Below are 13,537 nucleotides of genomic sequence, written 5' to 3'. Positions count from 1 at the left end.
GATAACCAGTAGTGCAGTGGACGGATGAGTGCCAGACTCCAGCAGCAGAAGCGAACACCTTGACTGCACCCTTGGGCTTGGTAGCTTGACGAATTCTCGGCGGTGGTGCAGCCGAGGCGGTTCGCTGCGGTGCCCTCTAGTCGCAATCGCAATACCCACACTACTGCTTACAACTGCAACAATCCAATCCACAGTCACAAGCCAGGCTACCCGTGCTCACTCTCGCTTTCATCAACCGTCCACTCGCAGCGTCGAGGGGGCAAATTCCCAACTCCAGTCTTCTCTGCAGTGGACAAGTGGACATCCTACCGCTTCTCCCCCCCCCCCCCAACCATTCCAAAAAAAACAAAAAACTCAGCTCTTCCCTACCTATTTTTGCCTACATCTCCCACACGCACGACACTGCTCTGCAGCGCAGAAGACGTTTGACTTGGCTTCTTGGCGCACGGCTTGGCGCAGCCCAAGAAATGTGGTGACACCACACTACCTTGCTTATCGCGGGTGATAATTGGGCAGATCTGGGTCTAGCCCTTGCAGCAGGCCGCGCTAGGGGAGTTTCGAGGGTTAGGGTTATCATGCGGAAGCTCACACAGACAAGTTAGCCAATTATGGTTTGCGTAAATGTGTTTTGGGAACTTCATGAACTGACAGCCATGATGACGATCACTAGCTCAAACACGAATTGATCCCCAACTAAGCCACCTTAACAAAAGGGCCATGTCTGGAGTTTTTCACACCCTTAAAACCCGCCTCGCCGTAATCACTGGTGCCACAGGGACGCTCGGCACACCTATTGCGCGACGGTTTGCGCAGGAGGGTGCCAGCGTCATCGTGGCCAGCCGGAACTGTGAGAGGGCGCAGAAGACATTGGAGAGTCTGAAACTTGAGGAGTCGTGGCCGGGTCAGGAGCACCGGTGTTTTGAGATGGATGTCAAAGAGACGGGGGATTGGGAGCGGCTTGTGAAGGAGCATGTGCGTATTACATTCACGCGTTTCCTATTTCCCCCCTCCCCCCTCCCCCCTTTTTTTTTTTTTTCAAATTCATTCATAGAGTTTCAGCCCGTAGTATAGGATAGTTTGTAGCTCGAATTAATGGTTAATCTCATACCAACCGTATTGCTCGAACAGAAATCCATCGACATCCTCGTTAATTGCGCCGGCCTCGACCAGCACAAACTCCTTGTTAAGATGACAGAAAAAGAAGTTGATGAACTCCTCCAGACCAACCTGACCTCCACGATATGGGGTTGTCGGTTTGTCGGGAGGCAGATGATGCAACGACAGGTGAAGGCTCAACGGCAGAGCCATAAGACAGCAGAGAGAGCTTCTCAAAGGGAAGAGGAACAGCCATTTGGAGGAGCCATCATCAATGTTTCCAGCGTGTTAGCACAGAGAGGAATGGTTGGGACGAGTATTTATTCCGCTGCTAAGGCTGGGATACTAGGTATGTCTCTTGTTTAATATGTGTGTGTGTGTGCGTGCTCTGCTGACACTAACCCCCACCCCACCCCTCCCCCTAACAGGTCTTACAACGTCCCTTGCCCTCGAGCTAGGTCAATACAACATCCGCGTCAACGCCGTCCTCCCTGGTCCGATTACCGGTTCTGTCATGACAGAAAGTAAGTTCGGACTACCCTACTTCCCTCCCCTCTAACTGTTCGTTAAATCCGTCCCCCTGAGTAAGCGGGACACAAATCCTAAGCTTCCTCGGTTCCAATAAAATTATCGAATACTCACCCTTTCCAGAGCTTGAACAACAATCTCACATGGCCCAATCCATCCCTCTACGCCGCTTTGGTACACCGGAAGAGGTTGCTGACGCCGTGGCGTTTCTGGCCAAAAACCCCTATGTAAATGGGTGCCATTTGACGGTGGATGGAGGGTTAACGGCGAATATTGTTGGGTTAAGGATATAGACTTTGGGGTATATCATGAGAGGGAATCGACTTCTTGTGATTCAATTTTCGTATCATTTTCTGATTTGTGTCATCCGGTATCCTTTTTTTTGTTTTATCCCACTATTACTGACCTGGCTTGTAGGCCAGCATGATGGTATCTCGCGAGCAGGCGGGGGCAGTGTCGCTCCCCAGACAGACAGTATTGCTGCTGCCAGCCTGCTCTGATAAGTACTAGGCCGCTCTTCTCTAGCAGCCATCTCCTTTTGTACGCCCAAATCTTTTCACGACCCCATCACTACCCCGTCCCTATCTTAAATCTCAATCTTCATCAATCACAATCGCCCCATCCGCACTTCCCCCTCCCCTTCCACTCTTCACCGTCCCGGCATCTAGAACCACAACATCCTCATCATCATCCACAATCATAATCGCCCCGCCCTCATCACCCTTCGCCTTCTTTACCGCCGCAGCAGCCTCGTCATCTTCACGAGGCCGCTTCGTCGGGACGGACACCGTACTATCCACGGCCATCACTTCCACAGACGTGCCGTTAGCAGGCCCTGAGGGGGGAGGTGACACAGTGGCAGCTTTCTTAGGCTTAATCGGGATCTTGATGGAGTCGCTTGGTACGGCAGGCTTGATGGGCGTGGAGTCGAGTGGTTCTTTGCTGTGGGGAGATTAGTATATCTAATGAGAAAAAAAAATCAGGAGGGAGAAGGGGCCGGGGGGAGGGGGGCGTACGCTTCCTGAATGGCGATGACGACATTCACGTAAGGGTTTTCGTCGTCTTCGTCGGTTATGGTTAGGAAGGAGTCGGGCTTGATGCCTGTATTGTACCGTTAGCTCTGTTCCCTGGATACAGGAACCTATGTGAGAGAGTAACGGACCCAAATCAGTCAACTTCTTATCCAAGTTATCCGTCTCATCCGGATCATAAAGAATGCCGACCTCATTGCTGACCGAGATCTCCTTCTCCCCAAAGCCCAACTCCATCTTGACAAAATTCTCAATCAAATCATTCAGCGTCGCCCTCGACAAATCTACGTATGCCCTTGTCTGGAAAACGCCACAAACGGGACACTCCGGGTTCGGCATGCGCGCCTTATCCGACGCGAGCAACCTTGCAGGCGCAAATGGCGTCAAGAAAACCTCTTTTACTTTATCATACTCCCCGCGCAGCACCTTAAACGCCTCCAACACGCACAACCCAGCAACAATCGCGTTTGTGGTCGCAATGGCAGGGATAATGTTCCCGGCCATCTGCTTGATATCAAACTTGCTTTTGCGGTCGATCCCAAACAAGGTCGACCGGATGTTCGCCGCGGACGCGACAAAGTCTAGAGTGTCCTCGTCGTCCTTGTCGAAGGTAATGATCGCCTCGGCGTCGCCTGCCGCACGCATCTCCTGCACGCGCTTGCTCAACCGCTCGAGACTGTCGATAAACACGACGAGGTTTTCCTCGAGCGTCCACACCCGCTGGTCGTCTTTCAGGACCGCCTCACGGTTGGCCAGCACGCCCTTCTCCTCCGCCTGTTTGTAGACTGTCGCATAGTCCAGCGGCTCTGGAGGCTTGCGTGTCTTCCACATGTCCTCCATGGACCGCAGGCGCAGGATGTCGGTGCTGAACACCTTGTCGAAGAGCATCTGCGGGAACTCGGGGGACCCGACACTATTGCGGATCTTGCGTAGGGCTTCGGACTCGCGCTTCAACTCCTCTATCTCCTTTGCGTTCTCGGCATCAGCCGAATGATCAAACGCCGACTCGTCCTCGCTCGTGCCAAAAATCTCGTTCAACAGCCAGCTCTTTCCCCACACAATGCAATGGATCGGCTGGCTGGGTGTGCTGCGGATGGTGCAGACGGGGAAAGTCTTGGGCGTCTCTTTCGGCGCGCAGTCGTAGCATGCTGTCACGCCCTTCTTGATGACCTGGACCTGGCCGTTGAAGCCGGTCGTGCCGCTTTCGATCAGCGGGACGTCGGCGGCCAGACACATCTTGTTGACGTGCCGCCGGGCATCGAGGTTGTCGAGGGCGTTGAAGACGAGGGTAAAGCTCGCGAACCAATCGATGCCGAACTGGGCGTCTTTGATGTTGGCGTGGTGGGCGACGATCTTGACCGCGGGGTTGAATTTGTCGGCTACTTCTTTGGCGACCTGAGGGTGTCAGCTACTGCCCTGGATAACTTGAGGGACCGGACGTACCAAAGCTTTAGACTTCTTGATGTGTTCTTGTCTGAATAGAAATTGACGGTTAAGATTGCTGAGATCGATTGTGTCGAGGTCGACCACATGGACCTCGCCGAAGCCGGTTAGGACGAGGTTCTTGAGCAGCTCACAGCCGATGCCACCTGCGCCGACTAGCAGGACTTTCGACTGTTTGGCCTCAGTTAGCGGCGCAACGAAATGAGATTCGGGTCCCAACTCCATCACGATAGGAATTGGTTCTCTCAGACCACTCAATCCTAGAAAAAAAATAAAAATAAAAAATAAAAAAAATTGGAGTTGCCAAGCGATAGGACGAGTGAAGTCGGAGGTGGCCCGCGAACAGCAGTCTAGATGGAGTGTGATTGACGTCGGGTACCCACCTGTTTGACATGGGCATTCAGCCCGCGACCAAGAGACTGCGAATTGAAGGCATCGCGCTTCAGAGAAGCCGTTGGACTAGGTGCAACGACGGCGCTGCTGGCTGCCGCGACTTGCGCCATGGCGATTGGTAATGATGATGATGAGCAGAGAGTTGGCGGCGGCAGAGAACGTTGGGAATTAGAACAGAATTGGGTTAGTGATTAGAAATATCAAGAGAGAACTTTCATTGCCATCCGCAAACGAAGGGAAGAATGGAAGAGAAGGGTACGTGACTGGCTTTCCTGTGCAGCCTTGCGGACGTCGGTCGCATCAAGTCGCAGAGGCAGCGTGAAGTGCCCTGACTTCGCTGCAGCAACAGGGTCCTGGTGAGACGCGCCGACGCGGCTGCGGACGGGTGCCCCACATGCAAATTCCGGTTAGCTCTTATTGGATGCCTTCTATTAGGTGATCCACTTTTAGTGCTTGCCGTTTCGATGCAGGCAGCCTTTCTGTCACCGTTCCCGCCCCCCCCCCCGGGGCCATGAGAGTGATGAAGGTTGGGAGGAAAGTTGGGTTGATGGAATGTAGAAACAACACAGGACAGAAATCAGATAGAATAATATTTGAGTGAATTCAATTTGGAATTTGCGATACTTATGTCGATAAGTCATTGTGGCCCAAAAGCTGGTGTTGAATTGGATACCTTACCATCAACTAATTTGGCTCCTTCAAAACGCCCTCCACTGCCCCCTCACTCATCTCATCCTCCCGCGTTCCAACTCTCACCAAAAGACATCAACCTCTATAACCACTTCCTCGAAAGAAATCGGCCCTTCTGTTCCATTAACTCAATTCTACCCTAAGCACACTCACATCGCCTAACATGTCCGACGACGAAGCAGACCCCTCCCTCCTCGAATTCCTTCGCCAGCACCTCCAAGGCAAGCTCTCCCTCAACAGCCCCGACGACGATGACGTCTCCCCAGATACCGGGGTCCTCACCGACGCGGAATGGGTCTACGACCACGGTGCCATCGATGTCGCGCTGGACATGCGCTCGTGCAAGGCAGCTGCCGAATTGATCTACACCCAAATGCAGCAGCGGGGGTACTCGCCCGCGACGTGGGTCAGCGCGCACGAGCTGCATCCGGATCCGAAGATGTTGGGGGAGGGCAAGACGGTGGCGTTTATTTTTGTGATGGACTTGTTGAATTTTTCATTTTGGAGTGAGAAGGGGGAGGAGGAGAGGTTTGCCGTCGAATATAAGGGAAGGAGGTGGACGGGGTATTGGAGTTTGGTGGCGGGGTTGAGGAGGGCGTTGGATGAGGGTAGGTTAGCATATGAAATCCCATCACCTTTCAGAAAGGGCGATTGCTGGTACATCTAGGCCTGAGATACCGTTTGGCCTGGCGTTTGCTTAAACTGATGGAGACAAAGGCTAACATCTGCAGGCATCCCCATCACAGACCCCTACTTCTGGACCGACGACCTTGAGTTCACTGTTGACACCTTGCGACAAGTCTTCCGATCCTGCACCGACGAGGAGATGCCTCTCCTGACCGAGAGGTTCGACTGCCTGCGCGAAGCCGGCCAGGTCCTTTGCAATGTACATCACCCCTTACCTTTTCTCTCATCCACAAGTCTAACATGCCCAGAAATACGACGCCGACCCCCTGAACCTGGTTAAAGCCGCCAAAGGCTCCGCCACACGTCTTGTCAACCTCCTAGCCCGAGACTTCTCCTGCTTCCGAGATGAGCACAACTTCGAAGTAGAGGGGCGCACTAAACGTATCCGGATCATGAAGCGCGCCCAAATCCTCGTCGCCGACCTCTGGGCGTGCTTTGAAGGAGCTGGACCCGGCGAGTTCCGTGACATCGACAAGATCACCATGTTTGCGGATTACCGTGTGCCCCAGATCCTGAACAGCATGAATTGCCTGATCTATAGCCCCACGCTAGAGGGCGCGATTAAGGATAAGAAGGAGATTGCTAGTGGGAGTAGTTGGGAGATACAACTCAGAGGTAAGCTCTCTCTAAAGTGTTTGAGCTACGATGTGGATTGCTGACAAACAGTAGCCTGCAGTATATGGTGTGTCGAGCTTATCCGGAGGGAGATCCTGCGGCAGCACCCCGGGACCAAGATCAACGCTGTGTTGATTGATTTTTACCTGTACGATGCCATGAAGGAGATGGAGGCACAGGGCAAGGAGCGCTTGCCGCATCATAGGACACGGAGTATCTGGTATTGAGATGAGTTCAAAATTTGGGTATATAAACAGCCACGTCATCAACATCCATAGGAGAAGCTAGACTCAGCCATCCATCTCCAATGAAAAACAAGGAAGTATCCATCCATCCCGACATATGCCCGTCCCAATGCCACCCATCGTCAAAAATCAAAACGCATCAGCCACTTGCAGCCATCCATTTCAGGCACATCTTCCACATCATCATTGAGAGCAATGCCCCTATACCACTCACACGGACCCCACAGCAGTCGAGCTCAACAATTCATCCATATGAGCTCTCTGAATCCCCTCATTGCCTTTGGCCTTCTCCTTCATCAACACCGCCAACACCTCAATTGGCGGGTTGAGGCCCAATCTCTCAGCACGCTGCCAGCGTCTAAGCCGAGTAATGCCAACACAGGGCTGTCATATCGTTAGTTCTTAAAAAAAATCCCCTCCCACCGTAAAGAAAACAAAAAAAAAAAAAAAAGAAAAAGAGAGAGAGGGGGGGGTAAAAGGACGTACCCCATACTGCGAACTAACATCAAAATACCTCAGCACCTTCTCCTCCGTACTTAGTCCCTGCCCATGCTTCCGATGCAACTCCTTCGCCATGCGCGACGCCTCAATCCCCTTCCAGTACTTCTCAATCTGGGCGTTCGTCACTTTGGCGGCGCGGCTTTCAGGATCACTCCTCGCATTTTTGACCTCCTTCTCCTCCACCTCCTTAACTTCCTCATTAGTTTCCTCCTCCTTTACTTCATCCTGCTCCTCCTTGGGGGCAGGTTCGGGAGCAGGGACAATGATTTCCTTCTTCGCCCGGGCGGGGGATTTGGTTTCTTTTTCTTTGGTGTCTTTGGCTGTGGAGGAGACAGGCTTGGTGACGCGGTGCTTAAAGTTGAGGGTTGATTGGTGCTTTGTACTGCCGCTGCCGGTGGCAGTGGAGGAGGATCTGGTTGAGCGGCGGGTGGGAGGCATTGTTGAATATGACAGTGTGTGACGTCAGTTGAGTCGGGGAAGACAGGACGGGACAATTTAAAAAGGGAGATTATGAAAAATAATAATCCTGCCTAGAGGAATGAATTGAACAAATTGTTTCTGTCTTACAATTGAAGGCTTTAGAATGTCCTGCCAACGAAAGGGAAGCCTAAGGCACACACTAAGGATGAGAGTCAGAGCCAGCGGCGACCGCCGCTTGAACTGCCAATGCTCATTGTTTTCGCTTAGAACCCTGTTCGTCGTCCGGGCAGGCGCTGACGGGGCAACCGGCAGCAGCCGCGAGCAGGTGCGCCAAGTCAGGTGACTCTTTTTCAAGAGGCTGCAGCTTGGATTTAATACAGTATGTTGTTACCGTGCTAATACTGTGAGAACGTCTGGGACCATCAACAACTTCGACATTGACGAAGATCCAGAAGGATGCCCTTTGCATTGATTTAGAGATATTTGACAGTCAATGGTCCAATGATGTATACATGGAAGTGGTATTCATTTGGACGGGACGCTGGTGATTAAGTTTCTCTCTCATATCCTGAAGTAGAAACCCCGAGCAAGGAATGTCATCTGGAGAGCCACCTTGTGAAGAGAGCCCATAGGCAGTCGAGACTCGAAGGCTGTTTCAAACTGAGATCGGGATGTGACGAGATTGAGTGTTGTCAAGATGAAGGACGACCCAAAAAAAAAAAACAAAAAAAAATAGAATCCCAAATATTCGGCATGCGTTGCAAAATAGAGACATGGATATCGGAAGCTCTCTGATATACTGTGAGCTCGAACGCATCATGAGCCTTCTCACCTGCGAACCCTTTCTTTTCTCTATACCATCCCATATTACTTCAGAAAGCAAAGCCATGGATTAGTTTATCATCCATCCCTCAAGCAGCTTCAAGCACCACTCTACTTCTATGAACCCGTTGCCTCTCTGTAGAAAGCAATGCTCCGACTCGCTCCAGCCGCGCAAAACATCTCTCCTCTCCCCATCCCCGGCGCGAGCGCCCTCTCCGTTTTCGGCAACCACTTCACCGTCCACAACGCAGCCTCCGTCTCAGTATGTGTCGCGACACACGCGCCCCTCGCAACATCCCACACCTTCACCTTGCCATCGAGGGACCCGCTCAGGAGGTAGTCGCCCGTATCATTCCAGTCGAGAGACGTGATCCATGCCGGGCGAGGGTTCGGCGCGCTCATGTTGGCGACGTGCTCGCCGTGGTCCATGTCGTAGATGGCGATGACGCCGGCGTTGCCGGCTGCCGCGAGGCGTTTACAGCCGGGGGAGAAGGAGACGGCACGGACGGGTTTAGAGAGGCCTGTGAAAGTCAGCATCGTTCCATCAGGTGAGAGTAGAGAATTCTTACCTGACAGAGAGTAAACCATCCTCCCCGCATCATTATTGAACACATACACTGCGCCATTCTCATGTCCACTCGCCGTCAACCTCCCATCCCGACTCAAATCCACACACAGCGCAAAACTGCCCCCTCCTCTCGCCCCCGTCTCATATGTCTGGATCTTCTCGCGCGCCCCCAAATCCCACACCACAATCCTTCCGTCACTGGTCGTCGCTGCTAAATACCCCTCATCCGCACTCAGCGCAACGGCCCACACATCGCCCGACACCCCGCCGTCTTCGTTACTCTTCGTAGGGGGGATCTCCCAGTCGAGCTCCCATTCTTCTTTATTCCCTTGAGACTTTTTGCGCCAGATCTTGATCTCCCCGCCGAAGCCAACAGAGGCCGCGACATTCCCTAGGCCGTGGCGCGCGGTGACTAGGTGGTGACAGCCGAGCTTGTGGGCGTTGGGGATGGTTTGGATGAGGGGGAAGGTTGGGTCGGTCGTGGAGTGCACGCGGAGAGAGGACGAGCCGCCGGCGGAGAGGAGAGAAGTTGGGGTTGGGGCGAGGGCGAAAATGTCTGTTGGGTGGGCTGTGAAGCGTTAGTTGGTTAGTTAGGTTCATGGGAGGTAGGTTTGTGCAGCAAGGTAGGAGGTAGGAGCTGAAGCTTTGAAGCTGGGAACGGAGGGAACGGAGGGGCTAGGCTTACCGTCGTCCACCGTGTGGAGGGAGAGATATTGTTTTGACTGGGATGTTAGCTTCGATTTGGAGATTGGAGCGCAATCTAGCTTACCATGGTTGAGTAGGCGGATAGAGAGTGTGCTGTTGGTGTTTGGGAGGTGACAGTCGGGAAGATTTAAAGTTCAGTTCGAAGTTACATTCAGGTCGCGTCCCCGGTGAGGTGGGATGGTGGGGTAGCCCCTCGCAGGCGCAAGCTGAGGCCAGAGAGAAGTTGAAATTTCAAGAAAAGCAAAACCCCCAAACTTCATCCCGACAGGGAAAAATAAAGAGAGCAGCACAGTAAGCATAGGATCAATCCGACTTTTGCTTCTTGACCGTAATCCCGTCAATTTCGTTCCCGAACCCTGCAGACCATCCTGGAGCATATGGGTACATCACATCATGATAATGTTACAGAGGTATATGTACATAATCGCCAACTCTATGCTAACATGCCGTCCTGGTTTCCGTCCTGGTTGCTGTCCTGGATGTCGTCCTGTTTATCTGGCCGTCTTGGATATCATCTCTCCCCTGCCGCATGCCGTCGCCGCATCCCCCCTACCACATCTCCTCCCTTCCACTGCCTTATGAAGAGTTCTGCTTCGCCTTAATCTCCTCGTTCATCAGCCCCCTAAGTTCTGTAAAAATGTCAGCCTAGTCTTTCCGGACACAGAGTCCCCATATTCCTTACTATTCGCGCAATGTGGGCAGAGATAATGCATCCTCTTGAGCTCTCCACAAGCCGGGCACTTGCACAGCGAGGTGACATCCTTCAGCGCCTTGCCGGCCATCTGGCGGTGGCGCTTCTTCATGTGCGATGTCTTCTTCTTGGGCACAGCCTTGAGGATGCCCTCCCAGATGTCCTGCAGCAATTCCTTGACAGATCCTGGCAGGCCGATCTGCCAGCCGGCGACCGGGACGGCCGGCAGGGCGAAGGGCAAGGCGAACTGCCGCACGTAGAGCTGCATCCGGGTCGCCCAGAACATAGTCGAGGGCAGCAGGCGGGGGAACAGAGAGCCCGTGCCGGCGATGCGGAGCGGAACGGCGGCCATTGTAATTATCTTGGTGGGATGTTGGGCGGTTTAAAAAAGGGTAGGGCAGATTTGGCTAGGTGGTTCGTGTGACGTTAGACTTGGGCCGTCGCGTCAATTGATAGTTGCTCGTGGTCCGGCTCAGCGAACGGGCTGCGGCATGCCTTGCTGGCGAGTGTCGACGGGCGTTAGGGCTGCGGCTCAGATCGAGAGACTCTTGTCACCCAAAAAATGTCGGCGGATCGCATCGCAAATCTCGACGGCGCACAGGGGTGTCTCTGCCGCGATGCACGGTCCACATCGGGCGTTCTCTTGCCAAGAACGCTCACTTCGAGCTGCTGGACGAGCTAGCCCCAATCGGGACGCGTACCTGGGGCAACTTGGCAAGCGGACCCACCATCGTGGACAGGCCAATTACGAGTGGCCCACAGGAGAAGGCCAGGGGAGAGGCTACCACTGGTAGAGCAGCGGCCAACATACCCCCTTTCCCCAGCCGGTTCTCGCGAGACCAGAAGACCCCAGGGCCCCCCCCCCCTTGACGCTAGAAATTATTGCTCCCGTTCCCACGTCTCCAGTCGGTCCCGTCCCCAGCTGCTGGCACGAGAGCTGCCCAGGAAGGCGCTGACATTCACCCGCTCCCCAATCCACAGTTCACACTGCATCCTCGCAGGCTCGCTCCGTGTTTGGACTCTGGCATCTCCCGGCTCCCTACTCCCTGGTGCATCACGTCCATCTCGCATCTCAACGATACCATCTCCCATCTCTCTGCTCGCCACCGACATCGAGTCGACTGACCCATTGACCGATTGATCGCCGCCGAAGCACGTAGACGCGTCCACACCACAGCATCAACACCCCAAAACTATCACCAGTCTCACCAGTCATCAATCACAATGGCGTCGGTCCCTCCGCCCACTATCTACCCGCAGAGCCATGTCGGCTTCGACAGCATCACGTCCCAGATCGAGCGCAAGCTGTTGAAGCGTGGCTTTCAATTCAACATTATGTGCGTTGGTGCGTGCTGCTCCGTCCCCCCTATTTCATTGTCTTGCTTCCCGCTGACCAGTCAGGCCAAACTGGTCTCGGCAAGTCGACGCTGATCAACACCATCTTCGCCTCGCACCTGATCGATTCTAAGGGCCGTATGGCGCCGGACGAGGAGATCCGCTCGACAACCGAGATCCAGGCGGTGTCGCACATTATTGAGGAGAACGGCGTGCGCCTGCGGCTGACCATCGTCGACACGCCCGGCTACGGCGACCTTATCAACAACGACCGTTGCTGGGATCCCATCGTCAAGTACATCAAGGACCAGCACTCGGCCTACCTGCGCAAGGAGCTCACCGCCCAGCGCGAGCGCTACATCCAGGATACCCGCATCCACTGCTGCCTGTTCTTCATCCAGCCCAGCGGCCACTCGCTCAAGCCCATTGACATCGTCGTGCTGAAGAAACTGTCTGACGTCGTCAACGTCGTGCCGGTTATTGCCAAGGCCGACTCACTCACGCTCGAGGAGCGTCAAGCCTTCAAGGAGCGCATCCGCGAGGAGTTTGCCTTCCACAACCTCAAGATGTACCCGTATGACAACGAGGAGCTAGATGAGGAGGAGCGGACGCTCAACAACCAGATCAAGGTGAGCCAGCTTCCCAGGTGATCTCATGACGACGTGCTAACCTTCCAGTCCCTCATTCCCTTCGCGGTGGTCGGCTCGGAAAAGACCATCATCGTTAACGGCAAGCCCGTGCGCGGCCGGCAGAACCGGTGGGGCGTGGTCAACGTCGAGGACGAGAACCACTGCGAATTCGTCTACCTGCGCAACTTCCTGCTGCGCACACACCTTCAGGACCTGATCGAGACGACCTCCCAGATCCACTACGAGACCTTCCGCGCCAAGCAGCTGCTCGCCCTCAAGGAGAGCAGCGCCGGTGGCCACAGCTCCAACAACAGCCGGCCCATCAGCCCGTCCGCCGGCGACCGTGACCGCGAGGTCTCGCGCAGCTCGCAACGGCAGACTATGAATGGCTACTGAGCGCGGTAGTTATTTGCTGCTTTAGCGAGTTGAGATGGTTCGAGTCTCCCTTAATTCATGGCAGTTGTGTGTAAATGTCCCTTTCGTATGCCGGGAGACCGTACGATGGGATGATGGGAACGGGGCAGAGGTGCGGGGAGGGAAAAAGAGTTAAAGAAGAAGCGAGAGCGCGGCGCAAACGTGTAACGTTCAACGCTTTAAAAGGTGTCAGTCTCACATCATACCCCCTTTTTTTTGTCTTTTATTGTTGTTAAAGAGTTAACTGTTGATGGGGGTGCTGGGGTAAATTGTTTGTTGGTGAAGCTTTTTACCCTTCCTACTTTTTTTTTATTTAGTCTTATTGCTTCGTTCTTCTTATTTACAACTAGTACCCCCGTACCCATGGCCATGGAAGCTCCTTCGCATCTCTGCTCCTGTTGTTGTTGGTTTGGTATCTTGTATCTGGTTGATTGCGAGAGGAGGTGCGGTCGCTGACCTGGTTAAACTTAATTCGTACGTACGTACTCAGACGATGCAAGCATGATGTACGGGTTTTTTTTCTTGTAGATGGTGTGAGTTTTGATACCAATACGGAGGGTGTTTTTATATAGAGTCTCCTGATCAAGACTGTGTGTTGAGGAAAGCCGTGTGCGGCGACGCTCTCCTCTCCTTTCGGCGATAAATCCCGGGTTAGGGTTGGCCGAGGACGGGCTTACTCGCGGCGAATTAAACCTCCGTCTTCTTCATCCTCAACTTCCGTAGGC

The 13,537-nt window shown here is 53.8% G+C and overlaps 7 protein-coding genes across 7 annotated transcripts; 3 read left to right on the top strand and 4 right to left on the bottom strand.

The window, feature by feature from the left end:
- Positions 1–717: 717 nt before the first annotated feature.
- CTHT_0001760 (3-oxoacyl-acyl carrier protein reductase-like protein) lies at positions 718–2,123 on the top strand (the record flags this gene model as incomplete). Its single annotated transcript, XM_006690662.1, has 4 exons — positions 718–972; positions 1,129–1,444; positions 1,524–1,619; positions 2,041–2,123. The coding sequence occupies 4 exons, from the start codon at positions 718–720 to the stop codon at positions 2,121–2,123; spliced, it is 750 nt and encodes a 249-aa protein (XP_006690725.1).
- A 93-nt stretch (positions 2,124–2,216) lies between these two features.
- Positions 2,217–4,600, bottom strand: CTHT_0001750 (ubiquitin-activating enzyme-like protein; the record flags this gene model as incomplete). The annotated part of the gene is made up of 5 exons (XM_006690661.1): positions 2,217–2,565; positions 2,640–2,724; positions 2,786–4,049; positions 4,098–4,268; positions 4,481–4,600. 5 exons carry the CDS (start codon positions 4,598–4,600, stop codon positions 2,217–2,219), a joined length of 1,989 nt encoding a protein of 662 aa, XP_006690724.1.
- A 743-nt stretch (positions 4,601–5,343) lies between these two features.
- Positions 5,344–6,709, top strand: CTHT_0001740 (uncharacterized protein; the record flags this gene model as incomplete). Its single annotated transcript, XM_006690660.1, has 4 exons — positions 5,344–5,788; positions 5,912–6,066; positions 6,116–6,482; positions 6,534–6,709. The coding sequence occupies 4 exons, from the start codon at positions 5,344–5,346 to the stop codon at positions 6,707–6,709; spliced, it is 1,143 nt and encodes a 380-aa protein (XP_006690723.1).
- A 228-nt stretch (positions 6,710–6,937) lies between these two features.
- CTHT_0001730 (uncharacterized protein) lies at positions 6,938–7,666 on the bottom strand (the record flags this gene model as incomplete). The annotated part of the gene is made up of 2 exons (XM_006690659.1): positions 6,938–7,075; positions 7,214–7,666. The coding sequence occupies 2 exons, from the start codon at positions 7,664–7,666 to the stop codon at positions 6,938–6,940; spliced, it is 591 nt and encodes a 196-aa protein (XP_006690722.1).
- A 921-nt stretch (positions 7,667–8,587) lies between these two features.
- On the bottom strand, positions 8,588–9,810 carry CTHT_0001720 (putative antiviral protein; the record flags this gene model as incomplete). The annotated part of the gene is made up of 4 exons (XM_006690658.1): positions 8,588–8,991; positions 9,040–9,606; positions 9,724–9,760; positions 9,808–9,810. 4 exons carry the CDS (start codon positions 9,808–9,810, stop codon positions 8,588–8,590), a joined length of 1,011 nt encoding a protein of 336 aa, XP_006690721.1.
- Positions 9,811–10,319: 509 nt separating this feature from the next.
- Positions 10,320–10,786, bottom strand: CTHT_0001710 (mitochondrial 54S ribosomal protein bL32m; the record flags this gene model as incomplete). Its single annotated transcript, XM_006690657.1, has 2 exons — positions 10,320–10,372; positions 10,426–10,786. The coding sequence occupies 2 exons, from the start codon at positions 10,784–10,786 to the stop codon at positions 10,320–10,322; spliced, it is 414 nt and encodes a 137-aa protein (XP_006690720.1).
- Positions 10,787–11,658: 872 nt separating this feature from the next.
- Positions 11,659–12,794, top strand: CTHT_0001700 (putative GTP binding protein; the record flags this gene model as incomplete). Its single annotated transcript, XM_006690656.1, has 3 exons — positions 11,659–11,779; positions 11,836–12,398; positions 12,447–12,794. 3 exons carry the CDS (start codon positions 11,659–11,661, stop codon positions 12,792–12,794), a joined length of 1,032 nt encoding a protein of 343 aa, XP_006690719.1.
- Positions 12,795–13,537: the final 743 nt, after the last annotated feature.

The sequence above is a fragment of the Thermochaetoides thermophila genome, assembly GCF_000221225.1.
Source record: "Thermochaetoides thermophila DSM 1495 unplaced genomic scaffold scf7180000011806, whole genome shotgun sequence".
Lineage (NCBI taxonomy): Eukaryota > Fungi > Ascomycota > Sordariomycetes > Sordariales > Chaetomiaceae > Thermochaetoides > Thermochaetoides thermophila.
This window is presented reverse-complemented; position numbering and strand designations above follow the sequence as displayed.